The sequence below is a fragment of the Maylandia zebra genome, linkage group LG10 (genome assembly GCF_041146795.1).
Source record: "Maylandia zebra isolate NMK-2024a linkage group LG10, Mzebra_GT3a, whole genome shotgun sequence".
NCBI classification, from domain to species: domain Eukaryota; kingdom Metazoa; phylum Chordata; class Actinopteri; order Cichliformes; family Cichlidae; genus Maylandia; species Maylandia zebra.
In genome coordinates, this window is record NC_135176.1 from 19,715,248 (window position 1) to 19,741,979 (window position 26,732).

Genomic DNA, 26,732 nt, shown 5'->3' on the forward strand with positions numbered 1-26,732 from the left:
GAATGATTTAGTTGTTTTTTTTTTAATGAAGTAATAGTGTAAGTGTAGAGGTATTGCATGATTCAAAGTATGTTGTCCATTTATTCTACCTTGCATTTAAAAAACAAAACATGTTTACATGAAGGGCCATAAGATGAAGTTCATGTTAATAATGAAAAATGATTTTTTTCATCATTATTATTATGTAGGAGCTACCTACAGGGTATTTTTAGCTTGTTGTTTCAGTAATGGATCCGCCATTAATCTGACAATCAGCCCGAATGCACTTGATTTCAGCCCAGAGTAGTTTCAGGCTGTGTTTGGCAGGCATGAAGACAATCTGTCCAGTGAGATTTCAGTGTTTGTTTTCAGCTCATCCGAATCACGCAGGTTCATGTGAAGGAAGTTTTTAATGATTTTTTTTATGACCAAATGTAAAACATTTAAGTGACCAAGTGTAGTTGTTTCTAAATATTTGCCTATATCGCACCATTTAAATTTATAAACAACAATTAAAGAAATATATATGCATTTCTATTTTAATATTCAACTAAATAAATTGCTACATGTATCAGTTTGAAATTTAAGTTATTTTTATTCTGTATTTTACAAGCGTATGTTGCACAATACAGAGTTGATATTCATCAGCTCTCCTCTGTGAGTTAGAAATAGATTCACAGTTCAGACTCATACGTTGTTAAATTAACTGTTAAAGGTCATGAAAAACATTTTTACATAAGTGGGTCAAGAACTTATGAAGAGTGTTGCTTAAAGTCAAATTTCAATGACTTTGGATTTTATCATCTGAAGTGATAAAATCTCCATGAATGGTAACATTTAAAAGATTCAGAAATTCAGAGTTCAGTTCTCGTGATCTTTGGGACCAGAAACCACACCCAACCTTCGCTGGTGCACAAAAGCTTGTTCTGACACAGAAAACTGGAAACCTCTTCTGATGTTAATGATGCTGCACTGCTAACTTCCATAGACACTAACACTAACCGGACACTTTATTAAGTACACTCTACTATGTGGAAGATGGAAGACAAGCACGCAATTTAGGAAAAATGCTGCCAATTTTAAATAAAATAAAATAGCAAAGCAAAAGCTCCAGGCTTAATTTTAAAGTTTTTTCAAATAAACACATCCACTTTATTATGTGCACTAATGTATTATAGAAAATGGAAATCAGATGTAAATAATGACATTTTGTCCGGTGAGTTAAAATACTTTCTTGTTCCTCCTGGTTTTTCTGCTGTATCAAGTCAAAAATAAAAAACAAGGAACAGCTGAAATCATTTTGTACATTTTGCCACCAGGTGTCTTCCTCTCTCGTTTTACACAACTTAAAATTAGGAACGTTTGCACCAAGACCCCCCCTCCTGTTTAGAATAACTTCCACACACACACACAAACACACAATAATCACCTCCCTCCCACCTTCAAAGGTGGCTGAGTTGGTGTGTGAAGACAGCTGAAATTTAGTCTATGAGGAGCTTCGCCTGACTTCATCATGGGTTTTTCTCTCTACCTCCTGACTCTGCATCTTCTCCTTTCCCGCTGCACAGGTAGGAGACTCACACATAATATACACAGTATAACTGCATTTAAGCTAAATGCAGGAACTGTGATGGGCTTCAGTTTTCTGCGCCTATTTTTTTAGTTTGAACTTGTTCTTGTTTAAGTCAAAAGGGTGGATATGACGATAAAACATCTGCAGCCACACTTGATTAAACATGCTGTAATTTGTGGGAAGACAAGTGCCATGAGATTATTAAGAATCAAAGCAGCAACACAACTATCTACAACATATTTTGAATTTTCTTGCTACTTCTTCATGAATGTTTAAATATTAACTGGAAAGATCACGAGCTGAACTGCAAACAGCAATGATTTTTATTACTAATTAATAGGCTCATTAGTTTTTCTATATGATTAAATGACAAAGCCCTGCAAATCATAGTGGAAAAAAGTGGATTAGAGGTAACATCAGATGCCTTTTTCTGTTGAAACAAAGTCCAAGACTCAAAAACAGTTCGTCTAGATCATGAAAGCAGTGGAAAAGCAACCAATTCTCCCATTTGGGGATGTGCAAATCTCACATCTGTGAGTTTTTCATTTTCCTAAAGTTTACGTAAAAAATTAATTGATTTTGAAAGTTTGCCGGGGAGCAGGTGTTTTGGCTTGCAGTTCACAAGAGTCACAAGAATGGAGCCATAAAAGTCAACAAACCAGTGTCTGCTTTGCAGCAATATCTTTCTCCAGTTTAAGAACACCTGCCACAAAAAACTCATCGCTACCAACCAGAACAAGTTGCAGAAGAGCCTCTAAGTGTCCTGAGCTACAATCCCATGAAAAGAACATTTCCACAGGTCCTAAGAACAACATTTTAATTTAAAGCAACCGTTTTCTTTATAATTTTATCAGTCTCTCACATCACTGTGGAGGAACTTTGGGCCGTTCTTATAGCTTGAACTGAACATAGTTTCAGGTTTGTGGTCCTGCTGCATCTTTTCAATCAGTTCCTGTCGACGAATTCACTACAAGGTGCCAAATTTCTGTGGCTCCAAATCAATCACTTATCATCACCACCTCGCCTGAAGCTGGTATTAGGTGTTTCTGTTTCTGCCAAACATGGCCAAATATCTCCACTGTGGTCTCCTCTGTCTAAAGGACATTGCTCCAGATGTCTTGTGGTTTTTGGTTACTGTAATGAACTTTAACATTTAGCCGAGGCCTGGAGTCTGAGATGTAGTGCTTGGATGTTTTTGCAGTTTCTGAGCGCTGCACAGTCTGACATATAAAATTTGCCGGGACTTCCACTCCTGGAAAGATTGTGACATCGTGTTAACAAACACCCGAGTGCTCCAGATCAGCAAACTGCCAAAACATCTGCTTTTACACAGGCGCTCACTCTATATTAAGTGCAACTGATCAGCAGCACCTGCTGTTACTTACCTTCTTAATTTCTGCCAATGCAGTAAGAGTTTAATTATTTTCTCACAGGGATTCACGTTGTCATGTGTAAGCTCCAAGTTTAGGCTGCATGGAGCCACTCTGAAAGCTCAGATGGTGAACTGTAGAAGATATTGTCAGTGTAAGGAAAGTAAAACTGGGAATTTAGCGAGGTAATCACTGCACAGACTTCACTCTGACTTTTCCCCGCTGCTCAGTCTCACACAGGTGAATGAACCAGGTGGTGTAAAGCCAGCCTCCAGCTGTGTATTGTTCTCAGTTGGTGAGAACCACTGTCCCCTTTTCAAAGGACGGCATTGTGGGAGTCAGCAGGGCTAATCTGTGTTCCTATATTAGCTAAATGGTTCTCTATAGCGGCTTTCATTCCCACTGCAGAGTCAAACACCGGACTTTCATTCACATCAGAAACACAATACACAACCACGGCACAACTCTAATAACGTCATCAGCACCTGCTGAATGAACACGCTTAATGCAGCGGTGCAGAGGCAGTTAAGGAGTCGGATAAAGCCACTTTGCACTGAAAGCAATCAGTGTAATAACAACCAGCTGACCTGGGTGATTAAAATCCGCCTGCATCTCTTCCACTCACTGTCACACACAGACACATTTTCCAACATTTAAACTGAGTAAAACATGTTTGAAAACTAAATGTAAGCTGCTAATTTATTTTATTGTAAGACCTTCGGTCAATATATTTTTATACTACTCTCTTGTTCTGGCACAGCTTTTGTTGTTCTTGTAAACAAAGGAAGTAAGTGTGGGGGTCTGTGAATTTGACTGAACACATTTTTGGATGTCTTTTTCACTTTTTGCAGAGGTGGGTTTTGTGCAACTTTTTCAAAGTGCACTGAGCTCAGCAGTCAGACTAAATTTGCAGGGAGGCAGGGTGATTCATTGTAATAAATCAATAAATCGTAAGGATCAGTCATTTGTAATCACACATCATTCTGTCTGTGCTTTATCAGATAACATATTAATGGACACAGCATATTTTTAACACACTGAGCCCATGTGTCATGTGAAGACTAATAATATGTCAGCTGCAAAGTTCAGGTGCAGAGGACAAACACATGAGCAGATCAGCTAGTTGCTGACTAAGAAAAAAATAAACGCTGTGTCTAATAGAGCGTGAACTTAATTAATATTCATTTATTAACTGCAGGGAGACTGTTGGCCTGGCACAGCGCAGCACCATCCCGAACATAAATATAAGCGCTGTGTACACTGCAGGTTATGTGTGTCTGTTTGTGTGTGTTCCTGGGTCTAATCTCAGTGTTTTACTTTTTCTCCAGCTAACTGGTGTTATCAAAACCAGAATGCCTGTGATGACCCATGCAGAGGTAAGACTAGAAAGAAAGGAACCTACAAAATTTTAGAGGAAAATCCAAAAAGTGTCAAAGATCCTGCAAGTCAAGGATGTAAACCACTGCAATATGAACAATTCTTTAACCATTTATTTTATTATTGGGCTTAACCACAGAGGTTCTCACTGGCCTCCAAAAATCTGTTTGGTTAAACGTCATCAGTTTCAGAATAAAGTTATTGCATTTAACTTAAACTAAAACTAGATGTGGAAAATATAAAAACTAAATGGACTGATTCATATAGAGCACTTTTCTACTCTCTCAGAGTACTCCAAGCGCTCTATACAACATGCCACATACACTTTCTCTAAACATAGTGCTGTCTAACCACATTCATATTCCGATGGATGCATCGGAGAGCAACTTGGAGTTAGTATCTTGCCCAAGGATATTTGGCATGGAGGAGCCAGGGATCGAACCACCAACCTTCTGATCAGTAGGTGATCTACCTGCTCTACCTCCTGAGCTACAGCCACCAGGTGAAACACTGGACTTTTGAAAAATGAAAAAGATTTTCTGAACTTGGAAAACAATAGTTAAATGAATCAAGAATGACTCAGAGATCAAACCTTCACCAATGCAGCTCACTTTCTGAGCAGTATTTACTTTTAAAGGAATAGTCATTTATTTTATATATAAACATTTTATTTTCTTTGTACTTTAAGACATTTGTATTGCAAAAACAGGTGGAGGTCCTGTTATTTGTCCTGTTGAAACCCATTTTAATATATTTGACATAATTCTGAGTATAGTTAATTTGTTTATTTATGTGGCTATAATACACATGTGGCATTCATTCAAGTTTTGAAACACAAATTTATGTTATCTTCCAAATAAAATATTACTTATTCAGAAACATTGCACATGTATTAAAATTGTTTTAACTGTAATAACCTGTTAGTGTACTATACACGAAATCACAAACTACACTCAAAGCGTATCCCATGCCAAAAAGTTATTGTCATAGTTTCTAAGTTAGGAGTTATTTTGTTAGTTTTCCACCAACAAATCATTGAAGGTGTTTATTATTAAGGGGAAAAAATCCAAACCTATGTGAAAAATCGATTGCCCCCTAAGCCTAATAAGTGGTTGGAAGAACCTGAACAGCAGCAGCTGCAGTCAAGAGTTTGCAATAACTGGCAATGAGTCTTTTACAGCACTGTGGAGGAATTTTGACCCACTCATCTTTGCAGAATTGCTGTAATTCAGCCACATTGGAGGGTTTTCGGACATAAACCACCTTTTTAAGGTCGTACCACAGCATCTCAGTTGGATTCAGGTCAGAACTTTGATTAGGCCACTCTAAAGTCTTCCATTTGTTTTTCTTAAGCCATTCAGAGGTGGACTTGCTTTTGTGTTTTGGATCATTGTCCTGCTGCAGAACCCAAGTGTGCTTCAGCTTGAGGTCATGGACAGATGGCCGGACATTCTCCTTCATGATTTGATAGACAGCAGAATTCATGGTTCATGGCAGCAAAACAGCCCCAGACCATTACACTACCATCATATTTTACTGTTGGTATGATGTTCCTTTTCTGAAATGCTGTGTTACTTCTACGTCAAAAGTACTGGGATACACACGTTCCAAAAAGTTCAACTTTTGTCTCGTCAGTCCACATTTTCCCAAATGTCAAGGGGATCGAAAAAATGTTGTTTACCCAATGTGAGACGAGGTTTTGTGTTCTTCATGGTCAGCAGTGGTCTTCTCGAACTCTCCCGTGGATTCCATTTCTGCCCAGTCTCTTTCTTAGTGTTGAATCATGAACTCTGACCTTAACTGAGGCAGTGAAGCCTGCAGTCCTTTAAAGTTTTCTGGGCTCTTTTGTGCCCTCTTGGAGTAATTTTGGTCAGCTGGCCATTCGTGGGAAGGTTCACCATTGTTCCAAGTCTTCTCCTCTTGTGTATAATGACTCTTCATCAGAGTCCCAAAATCTTAGAAATGGCCTTTTAACCCTTGATAGATGTCAGTGACTTTGTTTCTAAGGTGTTTCTTTAGATCGTGACATGATGTGTTGCTTTTTAAGATCTTTTACATGTGGTTTATCACATTTAATTTGTGATTTAACAAGAGGGGCAATTACTTTTTCACACAGGACCAGGTAGGTTTAGGTTAGTTCACCCTTTCTCCCGCAATCAATAAAATCATAATCTAAAAAGTGCATTTTGTATTTACTCGCGTTATCTTTGTCTAATATTAAAATTTCTTTGATCATCTGAAACATGTAAGTGTGACAAATATCCAAAACACTAGGAAATAATAAAGGGGGCAAACACTTTTTTAAAACACTTTTCCTTAAATATAATAACATTTTTAAAAAAGACTAAAACTAAAAACTGAAACTATTAACAAACTAAACTAAAACTAAACATCTTCAGACAAACTGAAACAAGGATACCCACATTGGAGACCAGCTAAAACTAAACTGCAAAATAAAAAGTAAAAAATTAAATAAAAATACAAAATTATAATAAAATTGCTACCAGTGTCCTGAAAGTGTCAAAAAAAAATAATACACTATCAGATCACTATCAAAAACCAAATTAATATAGTAATATATTAAGTAATATAGTTGAAGACTAAAAACATGAAGGTGCCCATGAGAATCTTAATGCATCAGTTTGATGGTAATTCAAACAGTCAATTTCATCTTAAAGTTTCTTAATGTAACGAGAGATCTAAACCAAGATAATAAAAAAAACAAGATTCAGCTGTTAGTAAGTGCCACAGGACACAGGTGCAGTTTCTTGTGTTTGTGAGAAGCAAACCCAAAGTAGCAAAATGAAAGCAGAAGAAAGTGATGTTCATTCTCATTGAGATCTACAGCACCAGCAAATATTCGTCATTCATGAGGTGAATTGGCTGAGCACTATTCATTTTGTTGTTGCTTTATAAATTGAGTCTGACCTGCAGGCCTTTGCTGTGTGTCCTCTCCTGCCCCCTTCCTGTCTACTCTTCGCTGTTCAGCTGATGAACAAAGGCAAAAAAGCCCCAAAATAAGTCTTTAAAAAATACAATATGTAAGCGTTTACGTAAATAGGCAGGCATCCTGTCTTTTCAGCCAGCATGGGTGGGGGAGGCAGTCTTCATGGACTCTCTGAGAGGCAGCACTCTGTATGGTCAGTGAAGCCTAAAATCTGATGATGCTGTTGCTTTTCCTGTTTGTGTCGCTTAGACCCCAACCACTGGGCTACTCAATTCCCAAAATGTGGAGGGTTACGCCAGTCACCGATTAACATCGTGACCAGCAAAGTCCACATCGACATCGCCCTGTCACCTTTCAACTTCATTGGCCACACCGACACAATCAACATGACAGTGGAAAACAAAGGGCACTCTGGTAATGAAGAGCCGATCTTATCCAGTCTGGCACACAGAGCGTGTTTTTTCCCTTAACGACCAAATACTTTCAACATGTTTACATAAAAATAACTGTTAAAGTAACATAATACCTTTGCTCAGTGACAATCTCTCGCCCCTGCAGCCCACTTTGCTTTGCCGGCGTCTGTTCGATTCATTGGGGGAGCTCTGCCAGGTCACTACAGAGCCGCCCAATTTCACCTCCACTGGGGAGGGAATGGGAGACCAGGATCAGAGCACACCATTGACGGAGAGAGATTCCCCATGGAGGTAAAGGAGTCATCATTAAAGTTATAAAAGATTTGAGTAGAGGTCAATAATTTTGTTGGCACATGGATTTGGTTTTCTGACATCAAAAATGTTCAAGCATGGCAGTTATGTTAGTGTGAAAAATTTCATGTTTTATTCCCTTATTATTCCCTTTTATTTACCTTAAATCTGCTCAGTAAGGCTAACAGATACACCACAATGACACAGGAGGGTCATTAATAACATTTTATTAATATTGTTATATCCATTGTTGAAAAAATTATGTGACTGATCTGATCTCTGAAAGCAGAAAGGGCCCTTGATGCAGTACAGTACTCTTTTCTTTATACAGATGCACATAGTCCACATTAAGGAGCCGTACAGCTCTCTGGCGGAGGCCGAACATGACACAGCAGGTATAGCTCTGCTCGCCTTCCTGTTTGAGGTAATACACTGTGATGTTTTCACCTTCTTCATAAAATGTTAAGACGTGACTTGCGGCATAGTATTGATGGTATCTTTCTAGGAAACAGCGGATGATCATCCTCATTTGGACACAGTAATAGATGCGCTGGGCCGCGTACAAAACAACGGTATGTATGCTGTTAATTTGCAGCTCTTTGGTTGGAAGAAACTGATTTTTGTGGATAGGTGTGCTTTATACATATAACCAGTTGAGGAGTATCTGCAATTAATCGATTGATTGTAATCTATCTTCCCATCTGTGATTTGCAGGAGATCAAATACTTAAATTCAATAAGTCAGTTTATTGCTTTCATGTAATAATTTTTTTCAGGATTTTTGGTGGATAATCTGTTTCTCTCCATTAAAATAAAGTGAGGAGTTGATCCAGATTGGGATCAAATAATTGTTTCCCACATCAGGGCACAATAAGCTTTATTCAGTCCTGACTTTGCTTCTTTCTTTGTCACATGAAGGCAGCACCACAGTGATCCCAAACTTTAGACTCGGTGACATTATCCCAGCTGCAAAGGACCTACAAGGTTACTACCGCTACGTGGGCTCCATGACAACGCCGGGATGTGAGCAGGCAGTTGCCTGGACAGTGTTTCACAGGAAGCTGGCCATCAGTAGTCGACAGGTAAGCAAGAATAAATAAGTGAAAGAGATAAAAGACTCACAGTAGAGAAACTAGTGCTTTTGGTTGCATTTCATCCATAAACCTGTGAACCTCCAAACGGACATTTCTTTACTCTTTCACAATGTAAACAAAAACAGCATATTTGAAGAAGTTATGGAGATGTGATATTAAATTGCAAAATAAAACTAGTAAAACTACAAAAGTAGAAAACGCCTGGGGGAAGAAAAAAACTTCAGAAACACTTTGCATTTAAGAGGTCAAGACCTACAACAACTTTCCTTCTTTAAACAACTCTTCATCTCCTCAAACACATTTTTTCCCTCTCCACTTCACAGCTGGATGCGATAGTTAAGCAGTGTCGCTTTTGGACAGGGCATCCCATGACTGACATTTTCCGACCTACGCAGCCGCTGGATGGCAGGATTGTGTACTCCTCAAAGTCGGGTACAGCTCAGACAACTGCGACACATTTTTGGTGTCTGTTTTTATCATTTGTGACTGTTACGCTGGGTCTGGCACACTGAATGCGCAGCAAGAAATGGGCATAGTCTTCAAGTCTGAACAGCGAAGCCAACGCACAAAGTCTTAAATCTGCATTTTTTCTTATGGCCAGCAGGGAGTGACTTCTCAAAGTCTGATTGTATATATACAGTTCTGTGAAAAAGTATTTGCCCTTTATAACCCCTTCCTTGGGTTATAACTTCAGTAAACATTTTCTTGATGAATCTTAGTCACATGATAAAGCATGATGTATCGTTAGTAAGTAATGGTCCCTTTTTGAGTTCAGCAGAAGTACATAGAGCTAGATACACACAGCTCAGCCTTCCTCTGCAGATCAGAGGGTATGCAAAAATTAGAGATGCAAAGAAATGTTTTTATTAAAAATGCCACTGCTACCCTTAAAAGGGGCAGTTGTTTTGCATTAACTATTGGTAATGTATTCATACTTAATCATTTTTTAAGATGATCCATTTTTCCTGACAAATTACTATCAATTAAAGTTGATCACATCAGCAGCAATGCCCACATTTAGGTACATGACTGCCAGGCAGTGTCTCGTACAACCCTATTAGATAGTTTTCTCCTAGCACCACCATCAGCAGTGTCAAACTTATTTCCTTAGAGATTATTAAAGTGTTCTGATTCTGAAGATACTGGATTGTTTGTCCTTAAATCTGTACAGATTCACATATTGTACTGAGCAGAATGATAACAACAGCCTTTAGAGGAACTGGTCTCAGTCGCCAAACTAATTCGGTAGTGGTGTGAAAATGATTCAGGCAAGTTTTGACTAAAATGTGAGTGCACTCGGCTCCTGTAGCCTGATGTCGCAGCTATGGTGGAGCATGCAAAGAATGGCAGCTTCCACAGTAATACTAGTTAAAACAGCTAACTGGGCGTGTTTCATAAATGCAAACATATATGTGCTATTTAAGAAGACCTTCTTCCTATATTTACTTTCTTCCTCCCCACCATAGACATATCTGAGCTACATGAACGTTTTCTGGTGATTTGAAGGGATGCATGATGATTCTTTGGGATTTTTCTCTTTGTGGAAAGAAGCTGAAAGAAAGAAAAACAAACCGATCAACTGATTCAGACCAGACCAATTTAAAACGTTGAAACCATAAAGCAGCACCATCTTCATCTCAAACAGAAATTTGTATGATGATCAAATTTAATTAGCACATGCCGACTTCAGCTGAAGCCGCTAACATGGCAGTAGATTTGAATTTGAAAGTATTACTGACTTCAATTATGTCAGTATTTCTGACCTAGGAAACTGAAAACCAACATAGTATGTGTGTGAGCTTTAGTACCCTGCAGCACTTGGGGCTTTAGGGGGGAGGTCAGTTTTTAATATTCATGTTTTACTGCTTTATATTAACGCTTATTTTCTCCTAGATGTTTTTGTGGACAAAAGTAATAAACCGATATATAGAATTAGAGGTTTAACATATTTTTCTTCCTTTTTCAAAACATGAGAGATTCTTTAAATAATAACCTTTATTCTACTATTTTTGTCGTTGCTTTTCATGTATATATTTGTATCTTTGTTGTTTAGAGAGTTTAACAAAGCATTTGGTAATTAAGGCATCTCATAAATGTACCTGTGCATGTTTTAATTAAGATCTAAACTCCAGTAATCCTCCAGCAATCCAATGAGCAGTATGTAGAGTGGTCGCCCCATGATAGGAAGGTCGGGGGTTCGAATACACTGAACAGCTACCCTGAGGTACCACTTAGCGAGGCACTCTCCCTACACACTGATCCCCGGTGCGCCTGCCCTCTGCTTCCCTGAGTGAATGGGTCAAATGCAGAGACAGTAATTTCCCCACGGGGATCAATGAAGTATACATTAATATTAATCCTCTGCCAGAGTAATAACTTGTTCTTGACTTCTTATGATGTGCAAAATCCAAACCCAAAACTTCAATCAGTAAACTAACAGCTGACGTCAGTGGATTTATCTGAACCCTTACTGTGAGTGAGACTGATTTTATATTGAGTATTCACCAATTTGGATTTCTACAGATTCAATTAGATCAGTTTAAAATGAATGAAACTGACTGTTTTAAGCACCATGGAAATAAATCTGCCTTGCAGTTCATTCTGCCCCGGTCAGTTGTGTTTATCATAGCCGACTGTTGGTAACTTTGTTCATATACAACAGGAAACCATGCTTGCATTACATGACTTCACTGGTAAACGGCCACACTGGAGCATTTAAATAAACAGGCACCTCAGAGTTTCTCTCAATTGTCAGCGCAGGTGTGAATCCTGCATAAACCTGCCATAAAGTAATGCTGGATCCACTTATGTGACATAAATAAATACACGTTCTTGTCTGTGCAGTAAAATAGGCTGTGTGTGTCTTTAGGATGGCTAGAGAGTAAAGTAAATCACATCAGATGTTTTTGTGGTGGAAATCAGACTTAATCAACCTGCCATGGCACTATTTATTTTCTTTTCAGGTATTTAAAACTGGTCAGTTTCCAGTTTGTACACAATCAATGACAAACATCACATGTTTGCACAGGATGGAAATGGCACTCCATATTAAAGAGAGAAGAGTGAAATGTTTGGGAGGCAATGTGGTTCTCAAAGTATAAAGATTTCACTTCAACCTCGCTCTGCAAATCTGATTCTAAAGGTTACACCGAGTGACACCGAGAGGTCACTGTGCGTGTTTCTTCAGCCAGTTCCTCAGATGCTCCACCTGTGCAGCGACGCTACTCTTAGCTGTGCCTCCAGGGGCGCTGTACTGCTCCACACTGCTCCTGTAGTCCCACACTGAGGACACGTCACTTCCAAACAGAGGGCTGAAGGTACAGAGCAGACAAAGAAAAGACAAAGATAAGAAAGAGGAGTTTAAAATTATGGTATGAAAAACATGATAGAAATCAAAAGAAGAGAAAATGATTCATTTGGAAGGTTTTAGGCTTTTAGTTTAAAAGTCTGTGTGTGTGAGAAGAAGACAGCCACCTTATAGCAGTGAGATCTTCCACAGTGAGCTGATTCAGGGCAATGTTTTTGGATTCAGCTGTAAACACAGCTTTGCCAGAGAGACCATGGGCCTCTCTGAATGGTACCTGCAACACACAATAACACACAGCTACACTGTAACACACAACATGCAGAAATGCAGGAAAGTATTTTGCAGTGAAAAATTAATGTGAATAAACTCATATAAAAAAAAAAGAAAAAGAATGACAAAACAGACCCTTGCTGACAGATTTATGTCTCCTTCCAGGATCAAACAGGGTAGCTTTCACTTGTTAGATAAACCACTACCCAGAGACACTAGTTTACCTAGGACTAGTTACTAGGACTAATAAACTTGTATCCTAATAAAGGCTATGAAGAGTGTTTGAATTCCTGTACAAACTGTAGACATCATTTGAAATCATTTCTTTGTAATTACTTCCTCGAATATTGTACACAACTAAACTACAAAACTGATACTCAGTAATTTGTTATGTTCTAAAAATATCTGCAAGACAAAATTGTAATTTCAAAAAAAATAATAATATAGATTAATTTCATATCCTGAATATCTATAACATAATAGTTAACATCTACATAATATAATATTTTAAGGGTATATGATCTACTCACCCCCTTCCTCACAAGGTAGTAGGCCAGATCAGTAGCCAGCATGTCAGGACTGAGAGCAGCTTCCATCACAGTCTGATTGATCTAAAAAAAATAAGCAAAAATTAAAGGACACCCTGAACCTTTGCAAGATTATTTGTACAGTGAAAAAAGACTGAAGAAAAACTGAAATTCCTCTTCTTGTTTGGAAAACTGTCTCAACTTCCAGCCTTGAGTTTATGGAGCCAGAACTTAAAACCCTACAAAATCTTTCTACGTTAATGTCGTTTGCTAGTCTCCACAGAGAATCAGCTCTGTCAAATCCTCAGCAGTGCTTGTAATAAAATGTTTAATGCTGCAAGATGACTGACAGTGATGCAATTCTCATAATCCACCTCTGCATACAAACACTGCGGCTCAAACTGCCACGATGTCACTGAAGTGTGGAAATGATTCAGCTTTAAATGAAGCATCTCATTAACCACACAGGAGTTACTGTTTCCATATTAACTTTTTAACATAGTCTTTATGGAAATCAATTACCATCTACAAACCAAGAAATGTATTCGGTTTATTTTTCAAAGGAAACAGCAGTGAACTGATTGTCTGACCTTCAGAGTTGACATGACTCCAGTGGTCACCTGCAGCACAGCCTGAACATTATCATAGCAGTCAAACATGGCCTCCTTATCCTCCTGAAGGGTGAGCACGGTGATAAAGAGAGTTGGATATTAGGAGAAATTTGACTTCCTTCCAAGTGAAACCACGTGAAGACAGACTTTCATACCTGTAGGTCCTTGTTGTACGTGCTCGGTAGGCTCTTCAGCGTCATCATGAAGCCCGCACACTGAAATACAAAAATCACAGGAAGAGTTTTGTGAGAAAACTGCAGCGAGTAAAGAATGAAAGCAGTAAAGACTATGAGAGCACAGCACGTCTGAATGCTCATGAAAGGTGATACTGTTGTAGCTGCAAGGCAGACAACTACAATAAAACTATTATCACCCTCCACACTGAAGAGCCTCTGCCTCCTGTTCCCAGGTTTCATCATACAGAGCTGTGTTGATGATGAATTATGAAGGATCTATTGTATCACTATAATAAAAATATTAAATTATTAGAAAATAGACTATTTATTAACATGTGTTTTTCTCCAGTTTGTCACTGTACTTTCATACTGAAACCAGCCAACTGTGATTCTAGTGACGGAAAACTAGTGACTGCTTTAGGACACACGAGGGCGCTGGTACTGCAGAGGAAAAACAAGCTGTTCTCCAGAGAGGAAAATCTACAGTTAGTTCCACTTTTAAACATATTGACCCTTTTTTAAAAAGTTAAAATATGAAAGCAAAGAATCAACTATTTACAACAGGAAGAAACAGGATTTAGGGTCTACACTTGAACTAATGGAAGTGATCTCACACAGCACATTACAGCTATACCAAGATATTGAAAAGAGTTATTGTAGCATCATTGGTGTTTCTATATTATACTTCTTTTTTTTTAAAGTTATCTGGCAAAATAAAATTGCAAGTGTGAGCTACTGACATGCGTAGAAAGACAGCATTAAAGCCAACCCTTCAGGCTTACCCTGCCAAAGGCACGACCTGCTTTACTCCTGATCAGCTCCAAACTGTCAGCATTTTTTTTCTGGGGCATCAGACTGCTGCCGGTGCTACACACAGACACACAAATATACATGAAGGGCAATGAAAATGCAGCATAAAATAGAGTAGGTCATAGCAGAGAGATCAGTGCTAAATGGACACAACTACAGAGAAAATAATGATTCAAACATAACATTTCACTTTATCAACTTATAACACAGCTTCGTGACTGCAGCCTTTGCACTTTGGTTGCTGTAAATGTTGAATGATGAGATGTAGACTTTTAGGCTCCGTTTTATTATAGATTAAATACCAAGATTATGCTCACAGAAATCCAGTGAACTGTCAAACCTCTACAGCACAGGTGTCGAACTCCAGGCCTCGAGGACCGGTGTCCTGGAGGTTTTATATGTGCCCTTGATCCAACACAGCTGATTCAAATGGCTAAATGACCTCCTCAACATGTCTTGAAGTTCCTTTTCCTTTGCTTGCTGCAGCATTCCGATCTCTGTCTAACTGTGATTGGATGTATAGATTAGCATTATTGCAGTTTCTTTATTTGTTGTTGCTTTAGATTGTTTAATTGAATTATTAGTTTTACACTGATTATTGATTTAATTTGCCTTGAAACTACCTGTAAAATAGGTAATAAGAAACTTTCATGAAGTAAATAAACTGCTGAACAGCTCTCCTCTTATGTGCCAGTAATTTTTTTCCAATATGTAAATCACAGATCTTTACATACATTGATTTTATATGAAAGCGGTGTTTCATGTAATATTGAAGTTCATGCACAATGTCACAAATCTTGCTAAAGAACTGCAAAATAAAAGCATGAACCGACCTGTAGGCATCAGAGAGCGTGATGAAGGAGAACTCTTTTGTGCTGTACAGTATCAGGTCCTCGGCCATCTTACTGAGATGGGTCAAACACAACGAAGCCCAGAACAAGAACTCAGCTAAATAAACAGACAAGTGAACATGAAAGGACTCAGAGTAGAGTTCATGTTTTTCACTGCTTGGATCCATTTTAGTCTGAAAGCTTCCTGGTGTGTACAGTTTACATACCAACAAAGTCTCTTTGGCCTGTGGCATCCATGCTGTTTAGACTGATGCTATCAAACCCCAGCTCTGCAGATCCAGAGGAGAGCAAATGTTGTAATTTCTGCTCATTTTTGAATTCATATTTTATAAAAAAACAACAGTTAAATGACAAGAAGACATTGGTAACAAAAAGCCAATTGGCCTGACCTCTCTGCAGGAGCTCTCTGTCGATGTCGAATGGAGTCCCAGCGATGGCGCCACTGAAAACAACAGGATTCATTTTATCATATCTGTGAGACCAAAATGAAAGTCACACACGAGCACGTTCAGGGTGTACCTGCCGAGAGGTAAAACGTTAACTCTTTTCTTGAGCTCCTGAAGCCGCTCCACATCTCTGCTGAGGGCAACAGCGTGGCTGGAGACAGAGATGCACGAGACTGACGTGAACATCACACTGTCTTATATGAAAGGCGGGAAAATTGCAAATATGTCAGTACAGGAAGATCACCTCAGAATCCAGTGGCTCCATCTGATTGGCTGTGCCCTCTGCATGTGGGTGTAACCAGGAAAAAGGACTTCAATTTCTCTGAGTTTCAGAAAAAGTGATGGAAAATATCATTTTTTAAAAACTGCAAGGTTACAGCAGAGCACATGTTTACGTATGCCAGCGTGTGTTTGTCTCACGCTGCCGCCCGCTCCACCATGGTAGTTATCAACTGAAGCGCGTTGTCCGTAAGGGTTGAGATTGCGCTTCGCAGCCACAACCTCATGTCAGTCACCACCTGATCAATCAAAACACACAGAGGGTAATATTTTAATCTTTTCTATTCTATAACAGTTAAATCATTACAGTTTTAATATCACAACCACAGACCTGGTCATTCCTGCTCCTGCCTGTGTGCAGCTTCCCTGCAGGTGCACCAATCAGCTCCTGAGAAAACATGTAGCCACACGACTATGACATCTGTCACCACGGCGATCACCAAGCCCTCAACGGAGGAGGAGATCAGTGTTTTATAGCCCAAAACTGAAACAATAAAACACTCAAATTACATTTTATCGTTGGCAGTTTTTTTCTACTATATCCTCCACACATCAGGGTAAGACCAAAGCGATTTTACAGAATCTTACGCTCATCAAATAGAAATCGCAACAGCCATCAGGAGCGATAAATAGTATCTGAACCCAATATATGTGTATACATTTTTTTAATTGTTTTCAGCAGTGATAGCACACGCATTTAGTGTTCTACTAAAATCAACAGTAGAGTTTATAAATGTAATTTTCATTGTTTTCTGGAAAATACTGATGTGGAACAAGCTCTATCAAGCTTCTGCTGCACCATGCAGCACTTCTTGGTAGGATCAATTCAACAATTAGAACACTGTGCAAAACATAACCTGTATATTTTTAAAAATACTTCTCTGCTTCCACTATGCTCCATTTCCCTTTCTTCTTTCTCCTCTAACCCCAACCAGTCACCTCATATGGCTGTGCCTCCCTGAGTCTGGTCCTGTTGGAGGTCTCTGCCACTGTCACCAAGCACTACCTCATAAGTCGAACTCTGTTCACTGCACTTTTCTTTTTAATGTTGTAAGGTCTTTGCCTTATGATATAAAGCATATTGAACTGAGTGTTGCCATGAAAACGAAAGGAAAAAGAAATTCTACAAGCCATAACTCACCTTTAGTCTGCGCTCATTGGCGGTATGAATATCTTCATCTCCGGGTTTGATGACAAAAACACCTCTAGACCACTCATCAGAAATCTGCAGAAACAAATAGGGACTGTTTTAAAATATAATCCGTAAATAAAATATATTAATACATAGAAAGTTTTCAGTAACTGTGCATGAGTATAGCAAATGTCAGTCCTGGTTACATAATGACAATCGCACCAATAAAGCAGAACCTCAGGACAGAGAGGGCACCCTAAAAAATAAGCTGCATGAAAGAAGAACTAAGGCTGTTTAGCAGCTGACAGATGTCACATGATGACACCATTGTGCAGCTCACACTCAGTAGAGGAATCCTGCACCATGGCACATTTTCAGCTGTCATCTATTAACCAGCCAAAGGGAAGGCAGTGATTCACATAACCATGCAAGTGATTTTCTGCTACTGCCAGCCTGTGGTTGCCCTGAACTATCTTTCTTAGTTGTGGTTTATGTTGTGACTTCACCTGAGCCATCCCGTGTAAGATCTGCTCCATTTCGTCCGTGCTGACAAGCTTTGCCCTCTCCAGAGCTTTAACATAAGCCTTGCTCCCACGGATGTCTGCATCCCACATCCTCTGGTCATAAGCGATTGAGGCATTGAACTTCTCCATAATAGGATCGGTGTCTCCAACAAATCGACCTCCCCAGAGTTTACTTCCCTGAGAAGGAAAAGGGTAACATGAAAAAAGTAAAGAAAAATTCAAATAGGTCAAAACATGAACTTTACAAGGTAAAACTCCATGGCTTTGGTTAGTTTATTGTTAGCTAATGTGCCCTCAATGGAGAAGAGACCCCAGTTTGACAGCTTGCTTTTGTTGTTAAGTGTCCAGCTGGGTGTTAAAACAACAAACGCGCCAATGGCCGTACGTCGTTTGCACGCTTACCTCTGTACTGGCCATGTTTAACTGACGGCAGGCGTCTGTAGCGATGTAATGTAGGTGCTGTAGCTTAGCTGAATTAACGCTAAAACACTCGGACGTCTGGCGAGAACGAGGCTGCTGCCACTGAAGCGGTTGGTGTCGCTTTAAAAAACGTCAGAGGAGACGTCCCAGCGTCTTGCTACGTTTAGGGCTCCGTTGCAACGTAACAGGTGTGCAGTCAGCAGAGTTGACGTTGGGAAACGTCTTTTTTTATTATTTTTACCATTTACCATTATTTTTATTAAAATATTGTACTCTTGATTTCAAACATGGTATCTTGGAAATTGTCTGTAATATATATTTAAAAAATCCTAAATGCTGATGACAATGTTTTACTTTTTACAACACGCGAGAGAGTATATCTTATGTTTTTCATGGTTGAACATTTAACTCGTTGGAAAGACCAATAAAGTTATATATTTTGCTAAACTAAACCCACAATACCACTGAAAAATACTGCAATTTCTAACGTAAAGAAAACTATTTATGCACTTACAATTGTTAGGAAAGGAATACAACAGAGGAAAAGCTGGTTTGGAGACAACCTCTAGATCTGAGTTAGAGGGAGAAGGCTGAGATGGTTTGGATACAAAGGATGTTGAATATGAAGAAGGAGGTAAAGATGTGGGACCACAGAGAAGATTTGTGGATGCAATGAAGGAGGACGTCCAAAAGTTTGGTGTGACAGAAAAGGTAGCTAGAGATGAAATAGGATGTATTTGTGTGAGTGTTCAGTGAGACTAGAAAAGAGCTATACAAGTGCCAGCCCATTCACGATTTGGTGTTTATAATATTGAGCAGATATTGCCACAGGTTTACTCCTGTAGCAGTCCACTGTGTCTGAAGAACAGAGGCAGAAATGTTTGCAGTGATGATGGATTCAGTATCACACAGAACAAAGATGCATGTTGGATTTGTAAAAGATCAAAAAAACAAAAACTGTTTAATGAAGATTAATAATTCTTAAGGAGACAATGACACATTTTTGAACACATCTACTGGAAATTACTTAAGTTGCACTGACTGCTAATAGCAAACACAACCACATATTTAACATTTATTTGCTTTGCTTTTGCAACTTTGTGCAACTTTGATTATTTTGTGTTGTTTTCAGATTTCTGTCTTTTCATCGGTTTCTGTATCACCCAAACACCAGTCTACTATTTTGTGCTGTGTACAATGACAATGAAGGGATTCAAATCATTTGTCGTGTCCCTCTGTTATGTGTTGGACACTCCAGTACACTAGATGGCAATCTGCATGTTTCCTGCCTGTGGAGTCAACAGGAAACACCCATTACAGGGAAAAGGCAGGAAGTTTCAGCATGACTAGGCGCGTTTGTGAGAGCAGCGAGCAGTTCCGTTTAATCCGTTGGAGTGTACAGTTGTACATTGCTCTTTTTCTCTCTTGAGGTAAGTTAAAGTTTTAAAAGTACTTTAAACTCCTTTTTCGCGACAAAAGATTTGGCTTTATAATAGGTGCTCGTGTCGCCGGGATTAGGTTTTTATAACATTTGAGCATTTAGTGCCGATATACCGCTGATATTGTTAACGTGGTCGTTTTCCACCTTGAGGAAGCATCAGCAAAAAAACCATTCTTTTGGTGTATTTATCAGTTCATTGGATGACTAATAATTAAAACGTCCATTGATCACTTCTGTTCAGAAAACTGCAGACTGTAAACAGTTAGCTGCAGCCAACTTCCCAAAAAAAGAATACCTATCTTAGCAATACAGTTTTATGAGACTGTACGTTTGACTGGTAAAACTGGTGGGGAGAAGTTGCTTCTTTTCCAGGAACGGAGCTTAGAGGTGACCGATATCAAGCGTCAGTGATCGTGTCTACAGCTGTCCCTACACATTCTTTTATACTGACATGTCAGCAGGTTTCTAATCAGTGCCAGTGTCCAAGCATTGCCTACCAGTGGAAAAACTATAGATTCAACTAATCTCAGATAAAAATTCAGCACTTGCCCCTTTCCTGATGGGTGCCCTAAGTGCCATCTTGAGGCTTTTTTTTTTTTTTCTGTTGCATTATGGTTCCAAACACTGTCATCGCTCTTTGAATTACATTATTATCTCATATCACTTGATTAATCAGCTCCCATCTCTCCTCTCATTGTCTACAGTCTCAGATCAACACGGCCCTGCCCTCCAGCACTATCAGCAGCAGCATTGTACCCATCAGGTAAAACGTATGCCATGTATGCATTGTGCCCGCCTGATGACAGTGCTATAGTATGAGTCTTAATGAATGTGGGTTGTTGTTATTCAGCCTCGTTCTATGTGCCCCTTTTTAGCTTTGGGAACCCGCTCCTTCAAACATGTCTGCACACCTCTGATCTTGTTCTATTTAATCTGAGCAAGCCTCTTTTAAAAAACAAAAAAAAAGTCAGTGATCACTGTCGGCCTCTCTCAGTTCCTATTAGCACAATTCATCAGCAGCACATTTTAAAGCTCTGTTTTTAAACCGTAACCACGGCCCAGCCCATGCAACAGTACACTAATGACTAACCTAGTGTTATGGATGGATTATCTCAGTTGCTCTCCTGACTGAAGTTTGATCCATTTACAGCATCTTTTTCCTGCCATGCGATTGCAGCTCTGTTTTAGCCACCATGTAGCTACCAGCTAGCCCAAATTCAGTAACCCTACAAACGTCACTGCTGTTTAGTTTTGTCTTAATTTATGTCGGAAGTGATAGCAGAGCTGTTCGTTTGATTCATTTTCTTCTGCTTATCCGTGGCTGGGTCGCAGGGGCAGCACCTTAAGCAGAGAAACCCAGACCTCCCTCTCCCCGGCCAGCTCCTCCAGTAATTTGTGCATTTTCACAAACTACTAAACATTACAGCCAGATATTGTACTGCTCTCTTCATCTGTGTCACCTTGAAATCATACAAACACTAATATCTTACTGTTTTTGTGTTGCTGACTTGGTATAGTCCTTAATGTTGTCTTTAAATCTTTTCACAGCAGATCTTGGGTTTTCTTTTTTTCTTGTGCAGATTTGCGATTTCCTGTTTGTTATTGCTGTAATCGCTCTCATTAGGGCTACAGAGATTGACAGACCACGTGACTTTCACGCATTGCTTTGTGGGTACCTGTGGCAACAAAATCAAAACACTGCATCAAGCGCTAGTATTTCCAGCACCGGTAATCATTAATTCTGCGGTTTTAATCCCTACTTGCATTTTATTTGCCCCCAAAACAGTTATGTACAAAACGACGGAGAACACGCCAGGTCCGTACAAAGACAGACTTGACAAAAAGGCAAAAAAAAAAAAAGACGAGGAAAAAAATCAAAGGAGTGGAAGCGTCAGACCCATACGAGAATACAGAGTGGAGTAAGGACGTTAGCGTGCTGCCCAACTTTCATCACGCACATATTTATTATTATATATTATATGGTACTAAGTGTGAGTGCATACACTCACAGAATGTTTAGTAACTTCAGATCCCTGCAACAAGCCCAGGTCCAGTTTACTTTGGTGATTTGGACTATTCCATTTCACAGCTGTTGTTAATTTTTTTTTTTTTTTTTTTTCTCCCCTTTGTGTTGGCCTGTACAGGAGATAATCTATTTGTCGTTTCAGGTTGTAGTATTACACAACATTTTCAGATCTAATAGAAATAAAATGAGTGTTTCGTAATTAATTCAATTTATTGTCTTTATTTATAACTGGCATTATTGTTTCATTCTATTATAGCCTCTTACAAGAAAGAGGCAAAATTGTATTTCATCGTGCTTTATTAGCTGCTTCGGTAAAAAACAAATCAACAATGCAAAAACAAAACAAACAATGCAAAACAACATACTGGAAAACAGTTATTCATCACTTGATTGCTTCAATACAGCCCTTGGGCACATATATGCCTGACTTTTTGTGGCTGTTTTGATCTCGCTCTCTCTCTTAACCGATCAAATCTCACTGTGGTAGCAGCTTTAAACTCTGTATGACCCAGGTTGATAGAGGGTGCCCAGTCTGGATCGCATTCCAGCATTTTGTAGGCTGGTTTTCCTACAAAACACAACAAACATTAGCCTGCAAAGCCACAGTGAACAAAGCAGCATAGCACAACGAATTCAAATCAATATAAGACTTATTTGTAAACTACATCAACAATTATGTTATGATAAATTATATAATAACTACAACAGAAGACTTACCTTTGTGGAAATGCTTGGAGCAGACTAATATGTGAGCTGGAGTGTTCTGGAACGTTATATTTGGTCTTCGAATGGCTGCAATCCAGGCCATCCGTCGGCTCTTTGTTACTTCGGAAACACGGCTTGAACAATTTCTCTTCCACGACGTAATCCGATAACATCAAATCTCTTTACCCGTCGGCTTCCCGTGGCTGTCATGCGACCGGCTATTGCAGTTAATAATACAACAGCTTCTTGGCTTTTTTTTTTTTTTTTTTTTTTTTTTTTTTTTTAAATCACTCTGTGACTGTTTTCATGTGAAAGCCTGCGCACACTAGTACCGCTTGCCACTCGTTCCCAGAATCCTTTGCGGTTTTACCCCTGAATGACGTCACATTTTCAATCTCTACTGTGATCTTTGCCTGAGTGCGTTTTTGGTCTTTTTCTTCTATTGTAGGTACCTACCTTCCTGCCAGACGGAGAAAAGATCTGTAAAACGGGTTCCTCATCTCAGAGCAAGTGTGTTTGGTGTGTGGTTCATTACTCCTGCTCTTTGTTTGAACACTTCGTTTTAACACCTCGCTTTTGGTGTTTCTTTGTGTTTTGGTTGGCAGTCATGCAAGTCTGCATTATTGTTTTTAACTGTAATTAAAGGTCCCCCTTTGTTTTGTGTGGGGTTTTTTTTTTTTTTTTTTTTTTTTTTTTTTTTTTTTTTTTTTAACAACTCATGTAATCTGTATTTGTTCTATGTATTTGTATATGTCATACTGACATGAATACACACAATAAAATGTGTAAAGTGAGAAATTAATCACTTATCCTTGCCTTTAGATAACCTGTCATACCCGACTGCTGGAACGATGGCGAGCAGAAGTGAAGTGCCAAGAGACACTGAGGTGCTGATTTTCTCCTATAATCAAATTTGTATTTGCCTTGGTTAGTATAAACCATCACAGATGCAAGTAAAAGTGGCAACAGGTGCACTGTTGTGTGATCATGTATAAGTTGTATAGTTTTAATGTTTTATTTGGAAATAGAATGGTATGTATGAGTTTGGTGATTGAGTTATTATTGTGAATGAATTATGAATTTTTTTTATGAATTATGTCTATTTTTTGTTGTTTTATGGACAACAGATGGAAATTAGCCCTTGGCTATAATCTGGAATCTTTGCAGTCATGTAATTTTTTTTTACATGTATGTTCATTAACATGCACTGTCCTAATAAAATATAAATAAATCTCACTGGAGAAGCAACATCAAGACCACTTCCAAAAACTAAACTGTTTTACATGCGGTGGGCACAGATTGTTGCTCATGTGAATTCACCTTTCTGGAAGAACTTGAGTGCATGTGTATCCTGAATGTCACTGCAGGTACCAGCAGTGGCAAAAAGCAGATCTAGATTAAAAATAGTCTGAATGCACATGGAGAGCACTATAATCTGTGGCAGCCATTCAGCATTGGGGTTGTCATGTTGTTACTTCAAGAAATCAATGTACTCTCCTCCTGCATTTAAAGCCTGTTGTCAATGTCTCAATCATTCTTTTTCTTTGTTGGAAATGAATGACACACAATTTTTATCCATTTTAATTAAAATTTGAGTGAATGTCTAATAAGGGCAAGGTCACAAAAGAAGATGGTATCGTTTGAGTATCTGCTTGAAGAGAATAAGGTTGTACTGCAAGTTAAGTGAGACCACTTTCTTTTTTTTTTTCTTCCTAGGAAGAAGAGCCTCATCTGACTCATTCTTTTAAGTGGAGTTACATGAAGAACGTCTCTACCCATACCTGCAAACAAGTGCAAACTATTGAGGACTGCCTGATGAAAAGTCAAAAGTTCAAAGCAGTTGTAGAAAAGCAGAAGGACAAAGAGCTTGTTATTGTAAGAAATGGGAAAGCGATAGCTTCACACTTTCCGTGCAGAGTAATTAAAAATGAACGTCTGACTCTGAAGTTTGTCAAAGCTGTGGAGGAGCCAAAGAAACCAGTTAGTGGTTCTGGTTATCCCTGCAAAAAGAGACAATCTAGCAAACTTGTGATATTTCATGTCATGGAACGAGGAGGTAAAAATGTTGTCAGAATCCTGAAAAATCCAAAACTAAGAAAAGTCGTGCAGGAAATTACAGTTTACGCATATGAAGGGGAAAAAGTGAAGCAAGCTCTACGAAGAGATGGTCGTTTTCTCAATACCATGTTCAAAAAGAATTGTGTGCTCTCTAACATAAGCACTGAGGTTGAAACGGAGATGTGCAGTTTTGTCGACGACCTTGATGATGAGACTTTCAAGATCATGTTGCTTGACAACTCCAATCCACCAGCAAGTCAGCCTAGCAGTCTTGATGACGCTTATGTGCTGCAGAGTGAATCTCAGACAAGTGATTCTGGTGGCAATGAGGCGCTTTCACAGCAGACTGACCCAGTCAAGTCAGAGACCGACAACACAATAGGGAAAAAAACGGATCTCTGTGGAAATATGGCTCCAGGAAACCAACTGTCTGATTCAAAAAAGCTGCAAGTTAATTTGTCTGCATGGTTTAACATTTTGGTAAAAGGCAAGAAAGCTCAAGTTCCTAAGCTTTCTCGCATCCAGAATATTTTCCGTCAGGAGTTTGGGAACAGTGCTAAAAGATGTCAAGATGTGAAAACAATGAAGAAGCTCATGGAACTCAGTAATTCTGTTTGTCAAGTGAGAATAAATGGGAAACCACATGGAAGTGGTTTCCTCCTGTTTGGCAATTTTATCCTCACAAATGCCCATGTTATCCAAGACTTCTGTAATGATAACGGCCGGCTTAACGAGCAGGTTGCTGTGACTTTCTCTTTTGAAAGTTTGGAGGAGAAAGATGGCCTGATAGATGTGGAAGAGGTTGTTGGTATTGAATATATTCCGGAAGTGTCAGGGACTGACTGGGCTTTGTTAAAGCTCAGTGCTGATCAGAAGTTGCCTGATTGTCTCTTAAAACGCAGTGGATTCGTTCGCCACAGTGGTGGAATTTGTATTATTGGATATCCAGGTGAAAGTGTAAAAAAAATTGATGTCTGTTTGGTTGTTTCACAAGAAAACCGTAGTCAGGTTGCAGAGAGGCACTGGAAAGACAATCAAGACTGTGTTCAACTTCTTAAAGATAGTTTCTTCAAAAACGTTGCAGATGATGTTCAACAGCGCAAACAACTTCTGACTTACGAGTCTTGTTTATATGATGGCTCCTCTGGCTCTCCTGTCTTTAACGAGGATGGCAATGTTGTTGCAATGCATTCAGGAGGGTATCCATACGTTGATGCAAAGGGTCAAAAGCAAAGTGTCATAGAGTTTGGGTATCCTTTTATCAACATAATTGAACGCATCATTATTCAGATGGTGGAGAGAGAAAAGTTTGATGTGTTGAAGGAATGCCTCGCTTGCACATGCGATCGACAGCAAGACTTTTTGGATGGTGTGAAAAAGCTCGTTGAGAGCAGAAATCTCACAAGGTTTAAAAATGTAGTGAACAGTTCAGTGGCTGTAGATGACGAGAGTTTGAAGGCTGTCTTTGAATTCTTCTCTCGGAGAGAGCAGCCAGAGCCCATGGATATTAACTGAGTGCACAGAAGGTTAACTGGAGACAGAAGATAAAGTGAGAACAGTTCGAGCAGTAAAAGCAGTCGTTATTTTTAATAAGTCAGGACACTTGTTTAAAAAAAATAAGACTTTTTTTTTCAATTTACTCTTTCACATAAGGTTTTGTTAAACAACTGATGCATCATGTACTATAAATAATATTAATGATAATAATGCATGTATGATGGTTCTGTGCTTTTGAAATGCAAGTAATAACGACTTTACAATGTTGTGTCCAGTTAAATTTGAAGAATCTAAGAGAATCTGCTCCGATGTTAAAGAGCTCAAATAATATGGATGTGATAAATATCATGTTGAGGTTTCTCATTTTGATGTGACATTTACACAGTACAGTCTCAAATAAGTCTGGTTTACATTTATACCCTTTGTACTGTTTTATATCTGTATTTTTTTTCTCTGTTTTGTGCATGCTTTATTTCAAGTTTAAAAATTTTGAATCAACTATGGCTGAATATATATGGAGTGTTGATCAAAGGCTTCAAAATATCATACCTTATCAATATTTTCAATATGACCAGTTTATATCAAATAAATACGGTTTGCTGTTTAGTT

The 26,732-nt window shown here is 38.8% G+C and overlaps 3 protein-coding genes across 4 annotated transcripts; 2 read left to right on the forward strand and 1 right to left on the reverse strand.

Moving 5' to 3' along the window:
• The first annotated feature begins 1,378 nt into the window (after positions 1-1,378).
• Positions 1,379-11,847, forward strand: ca4c (carbonic anhydrase IV c). The gene is made up of 8 exons (XM_004550244.6): positions 1,379-1,547; positions 4,251-4,298; positions 7,496-7,660; positions 7,805-7,950; positions 8,282-8,374; positions 8,456-8,522; positions 8,868-9,031; positions 9,367-11,847. The coding sequence occupies exons 1-8, from the start codon at positions 1,493-1,495 to the stop codon at positions 9,553-9,555; spliced, it is 927 nt and encodes a 308-aa protein (XP_004550301.3). The 5' UTR covers positions 1,379-1,492; the 3' UTR covers positions 9,556-11,847.
• Positions 11,848-11,971: 124 nt separating this feature from the next.
• Positions 11,972-18,515, reverse strand: asl (argininosuccinate lyase). Its single transcript, XM_004550243.5, has 16 exons — positions 18,379-18,515; positions 17,959-18,153; positions 17,462-17,545; positions 16,652-16,708; positions 16,462-16,559; positions 16,286-16,363; positions 16,115-16,192; positions 15,985-16,037; positions 15,802-15,864; positions 15,578-15,692; positions 14,717-14,801; positions 13,914-13,973; positions 13,738-13,821; positions 13,151-13,231; positions 12,518-12,624; positions 11,972-12,354 (listed from the first exon to the last, which is right to left on the reverse strand). The coding sequence occupies exons 1-16, from the start codon at positions 18,391-18,393 to the stop codon at positions 12,210-12,212; spliced, it is 1,398 nt and encodes a 465-aa protein (XP_004550300.3). The 5' UTR covers positions 18,394-18,515; the 3' UTR covers positions 11,972-12,209.
• A 1,223-nt stretch (positions 18,516-19,738) lies between these two features.
• LOC101480482 (serine protease FAM111A) lies at positions 19,739-26,729 on the forward strand. 2 transcript variants are annotated; one of them, XM_076889292.1, is made up of 5 exons: positions 19,739-19,826; positions 20,542-20,600; positions 23,017-23,087; positions 23,391-23,455; positions 24,285-26,729. In XM_076889292.1, the coding sequence occupies exons 4-5, from the start codon at positions 23,420-23,422 to the stop codon at positions 26,139-26,141; spliced, it is 1,893 nt and encodes a 630-aa protein (XP_076745407.1). In that variant the 5' UTR covers positions 19,739-19,826; positions 20,542-20,600; positions 23,017-23,087; positions 23,391-23,419; the 3' UTR covers positions 26,142-26,729. The 2 variants fall into 2 exon arrangements, with proteins under 2 accessions (XP_076745407.1, XP_076745408.1); XM_076889293.1 differs by having other exon boundaries at positions 23,017-23,078.
• Positions 26,730-26,732: the final 3 nt, after the last annotated feature.